This window comes from Chrysochloris asiatica, unplaced genomic scaffold (assembly GCF_000296735.1).
Source record: "Chrysochloris asiatica unplaced genomic scaffold, ChrAsi1.0 scaffold00325, whole genome shotgun sequence".
Taxonomy (NCBI): Eukaryota; Metazoa; Chordata; class Mammalia; order Afrosoricida; family Chrysochloridae; genus Chrysochloris; species Chrysochloris asiatica.
In genome coordinates this window covers 2,413,395-2,418,589 of record NW_006408843.1, presented here as the reverse complement: position 1 = coordinate 2,418,589, position 5,195 = coordinate 2,413,395, and the positions used below count along the sequence as shown (strand labels likewise).

Sequence of the window (5,195 nt, the reverse complement as noted above, 5' to 3'; positions counted from 1 at the left end):
CATAAGGGAGAATATTGAAAGTACCATGGTTTCAAATATAACAACAAAATGAATTCAGAGACTGGTCCCTTATGATAGCACATCCAAAATACATCAGACATAGTTTTACCATAATCATTTCTAAGGAGCATTCTCACTATACTTATTTCATGATTGTTTTGTTAAATCTTAAGGCAGTTCATTGTATATTCAATATTCTTCATCAACACCATAATTTACTCTAAGGTGCTTCAATATCTGCCCCATCTCTCATGTACTTGTGTTTTTTAGGACAATATTTTATTAAACACCAAAAGAACTGCATTTTAACTTTGGTATTTTACACAGTGGGTCATGTGGCTTTGGAAACTATTAAAGAAGAGGAAGCATTGATTTTTCTTAAATTACACAGATAGACCATGCCAACTTAGTCTATAGATATACAGAACCATTTCCCTGCTCTGTGTTTCACTTAATTACTGACATCAAATAAAGCAAACAAATGGCTTCACAGGGGTAACTCCTGAGACATTTTGAGTAGCTCTTCACAAATTTTACTTCACTGGATTGTTGGTTACAATTCTGAACATTTGTCAGGAAATAAAAGTTATTCATCTGTAGTTATGTGCTCAACTGCCTTGCCATTAAGATTTGTGGATGTCATACTTAGACTGGATATTGTTACTATTGTTGAGTTCTGTCATGTCAGTTCCGACCCATAGCAACCCTGTATAGGGTTTCCAAGGAGCAGTTGGTGAGCTTGAACCACAAACCTTGCAGTTCAAATGACTTTACAATCTAGTGCATAAACCCACAGTGCCACACTAGGATTCTTAGATTTGATGTTGTTGTTGTTGTTAAGTGCTGTTGAGTCAAGCAGATACTAATCTCCAAAGATATCCCACCTAGTTGAAACATAGTTAAAGAAGGTTCTATACAGCAGACATTATTCAATGTCAAGCAAGTGATCATGAAAGGACAGTATGATAACCTTTCAAAACAGAACACCAAGTGTCAAAGAGTTTATCGAAGTACTTGGTACATAGTGAGTGCTCAATAACTAATAGCTCTTTTATAAGGATCATTAAGAACAAAGAATGGTCTTACAGAACACAGTAGAATATGAAGATTCCAACTAACAGCTTCAGTATGAAGCTCAAAGTCCAAAAGAGAATTCTAAATTTTTGTAGAAAATACATTAATAAATTCCAAAAGTAGGAAGAAGGAAGACAGTGACTAGTGAACACTTTAAATATTTACTCATCTTAACTAGAGTGAGGGACAAAAAGGTAAAGGAAGCCATAGGTAAGTTTGTAGTTCTAGAGATACATGGTATAGAGCTTTGTGGAGAGTAAAAAAATGTTTGAAATTTTTGCTACTTAGAATTAAAGCAAGGGAGTAGAACAATCAGTAAGGCAATTGAAAATAGGATTCCATAGGTCAGGAAGTCAGAATTTCCGACAGTAAATAAAAGGGCTTTGGAAAGAAGAATACAGTGATCCGTTGTATTAGGAAGAAGAAGCCTAGAGAAGTGCAAAAATGAATGGATAGGAAGAGAGAACAGATGACCAACAAGATTTACCTTTTAGGTGATAAACAGGAAATAACTGAAGTCAATGTGGTGAATTTTATTTCCTGAAAAACAACAGGTCTCTGAGAATCATAAAGTAGGTCCAGTAAGTAGACCTGGCAGTGGAGTGGGAAACAAAGCATGCCTTAATCTTTTTATTTACAGGCTACACAGGTGCAGTGTCCATGAGTAAGTGAAAGGTTAGTGGTCTATCAGAGAGAGGCAAATAGCATTCAGAAGGGATGGACCATGGTGACTTCATGCATTTTCTCAGTGTTAATTTTAAAGGTAGAAATGGCAGGGACTCAGTGGACCTTTTCCTGCTCAAGATCATTGTGGACTGAATCTGTAGATAAAACTATCAATCACTCAAGTTTATGGGAATTGGGGAAGATGGAGATTGACATGTAGTATCTGAAATAAATAAAAATTAACTGACAAAGTGGCCAGCATCTCAAGCTTCTCATCTCTGAATTCTGAATAATGTATTCTCAATATTTTCTGATTCTGCTCCATTTCCTAGGTTTAACAGAGGAAGAATCCCAAAACTGTGTCAAGACTGAAACAACAAAACGCTTTCTTTTTGTCAAGAAAAAAAAAGTAGTACACCAGTGTACAACAAACAAGCTGTCAGAGAAGTATGAAGGTAACAGGAGTCTTGCTTGGTAGCTCATCTGACATGTCCTGATGCCAGTTGTAACTTAAGTATCATAGGTATATGTCTGTGCTAATTTTGAATTTTCACTTATTTTGTGATAGAGCCATCTTTCTGTGGCAGGGGGAAGCACAAATTAAAAATCATTACCATTACTTTAAAAAGGAAATTTGTAAGGTTTTATTTGTCATACACTTAGAGTACTTGATTTAACAAACAGTTATTTATGATCAGAACTCTATAACTCAATTATGAAGTAAAAATGGGTGTGAACCAGGTTCTCCTGTCAAGGAGCTTACAAAATAAGCAAGCATATAAATAGCCATGAAAATATAGATTAATCAAAGTCCAAGGGAGATATTTTAAAAGAAAAAAAAAAAAACTATGGAAATACAAGTATTGTTGTTGTTGTTGTTGTTGTTAGGTGCCATAGAGTTGATACTGAATCACTGCGACCTTATGCAAAGCAGAACGAAACACAGCCCGATCCTGGGCCAACCTCACTATTGTGCCACGCTTCAGTTCATTGATGCTGCCACTTGACCAATTATCTTGTTGGGGTCTTCCTCTTTTCCAAACATGATATACTTCTTCATAGACTGGTCACTCCTGAAAATATGTTGGAAGTATGAGAGACGAGGTTTGACCATCCTGGCCTCCAAGGAGCACTCTGGCTGAACATCTTCCAACATGGATCTGTTGGCTCTTTTGGCAGCCCATGGCACTTTCAATATTCTCCTCCAACACCATAAGTCAAAAGCATCAATCCTTCTATGGTCTTCCTTATTTACTGCCCAGCTTTCACATGCATATGAGGTTACTGAAAATACCATGGCTAGGGCAGGTGCGCCTTAGACCTCAAGCTGGCATGTTTGCTCTTCAACACTTTAAAAAGGTCTTGTGCAGCAGATTTGCCAAATGCAAGACATCGTTTGATTTATTGACTACTGCTCCCTGTTGACAGTTGATCCAAGAAGAATGAAGTCCTTGACAACTTCAATTTTTTCTCCATTGATAAGAATGTTGATTACTGGTCCAGTGGTGAGGATTTTTGTTTTCTTTACATTGAGATGTAATCCATACATCTCAATGTAAAGAAATGTAGGCTGTGCTCTTTGATCATTATCAGTAAATGTTTTAAGTCTTTTTCACTCTCAGCAAACAAGGTTGTGTCATCTGCATGTCGCAGGTTGTTAATGAGTCTTCCTCCAGTCCTGATGCCATGTTTTCTTCATAGAACCCAGCTTCTCAGATTATTTGCTCAGTATACAGGTGTAATGTTTACAAATCGGGCTTCGAACCTGAGGGACAGCAGTTCAAAACTGCCAGGTGTTCCACAGGAGAAAGATGAAACTATCTGCTCCTGTAATATTATAGCCTTGGAAACATGTACAGGGTTACTATGAGTTGGAACAGACTCCATGGCACATAACAACAACCTACAGGTTGAGTAAGTATGGTGAAAGAATACAACCTTGTCGCACACCTTTCTTAATTTTAAACCATTCAGTGTTCCCATGTTCTGTACGAACAACTGCCTCTTGGTCCTTGTACAGATTCCTCATGAGCACATATAAGTGTTCCACAATACTCATACTTCACAATGTTGTCCATAGCTTGTCATGATCCACACAATCGAAAGCCTTTGAATAGTCATGGCACAGGTAAACATCTTTCTGATATTCTCTGCTTTCAACCAAGATCCATCAGACGTCAGCAATGATATCCCCCATGCCACGGCCTCTTCTGAATCCAGCTTGAACCTCTGGAAGTTCTCTGCCAATGTATGGTTTCAGCTGTTTCTATATTACTTTTAGTAAAACTTTACTCACATGGGATATCAAAGAGATTGCCCAATGATTTCTGCATTCCATTGGGTCACCTCTCTTTGGAATGGGCACAAACATGGATCTCTTCCAATCAGTCAGCCAGATAGTCTTCCAAATATCTTGGCATAGATAAGTGAGTACCTCCTGTGCTGCCTGACTTTCTTGGAAGATTTCAATTTGTATTCCATCAATTCCTGGTACCTTGTTCTTTGCCAATTCCTTCAATGCACCTTGGACTTCCTCCTTCAGTATCATTCGCTCTTGATCATATGCTACTTCTTGAAATGGTTGAACATTAACCATTTCCTTTTGGTACAGTGACTCTGTGTATTCCTTCCATCTTCTCTTGATATACTTTCTGCATTATTTAATAATTTGCTCAGAGAATCCTTCAATAACAAAACTCAAGTCTTGAATTTTTCTTCAGTTCCCCCAGCTTGAGAAATGCTGATCGTGTTCTTTCTTTTTGGTTTTCTGTGCCAGATCTTTGCACATTTTGTTGTAATATCTGTCTTTATCTTCTCGAGCTGATATTTGAAATTTTCTGCTTAGCTCTTGGACCTCCTCATTTCTTCCATTTGCTTTAGCATCTCTACACCAGAGAACAAGTTTCAGTGTCTCTTCTGACATCCACTTTGACCTTTTCCTTCTTTCTTGTCTTCTTAATGACTTTTTGCTCTCTTCATGTATGATGTTCTTGATGTCTTCCCACAACTCTTCTGGTCATCAGTGTTGAGTGTTTAATGTATCAAGTCTGGTCTTCAGATGATCTCTAAATTCAGGTGGAATATATTCAAGGTCATATGTTGGGTCTCATGGACTTGTTTTCATTTTCTTCAGCTTCAGTTTGAATTTTCATATGAGTAAGTGATGGTCTGTTCCACAGTCTTCCCCTTGCCTTGTTTTCACTGGTAATATGGAACTTTTCCATTGTCTCTTTCTGCAGATGTAGTCAATTTGATTTCGACGTATTCCATCTGGTGAGCTCCATGTGTATATTCATCTCTTATGCTGTCTAAAAAAGGTATTTGAAGTGAGAAAATCATTGATTTTGCAGAATTCTATCATGCGATCTCCAGCATCATTTCTATCACCAAGGCCATATTTTCCAACCACTGATCCTTCCTCTTTACTCCCAACCTTTGCATTCCAATCACCAGTA

General features: G+C 37.6%; 1 protein-coding gene across 1 annotated transcript in view; it reads left to right on the top strand.

Moving 5' to 3' along the window:
• C6 (complement component 6) overlaps positions 1-5,195 on the top strand; it is a 190,146-nt gene that overhangs the window by 95,557 nt on the left and 89,394 nt on the right. The window contains exon 8 of the mRNA XM_006875400.1: positions 2,073-2,195. Coding sequence (XP_006875462.1) covers positions 2,073-2,195 — 123 coding nt within the window. The remainder of the gene's footprint in view (positions 1-2,072; positions 2,196-5,195) is intronic.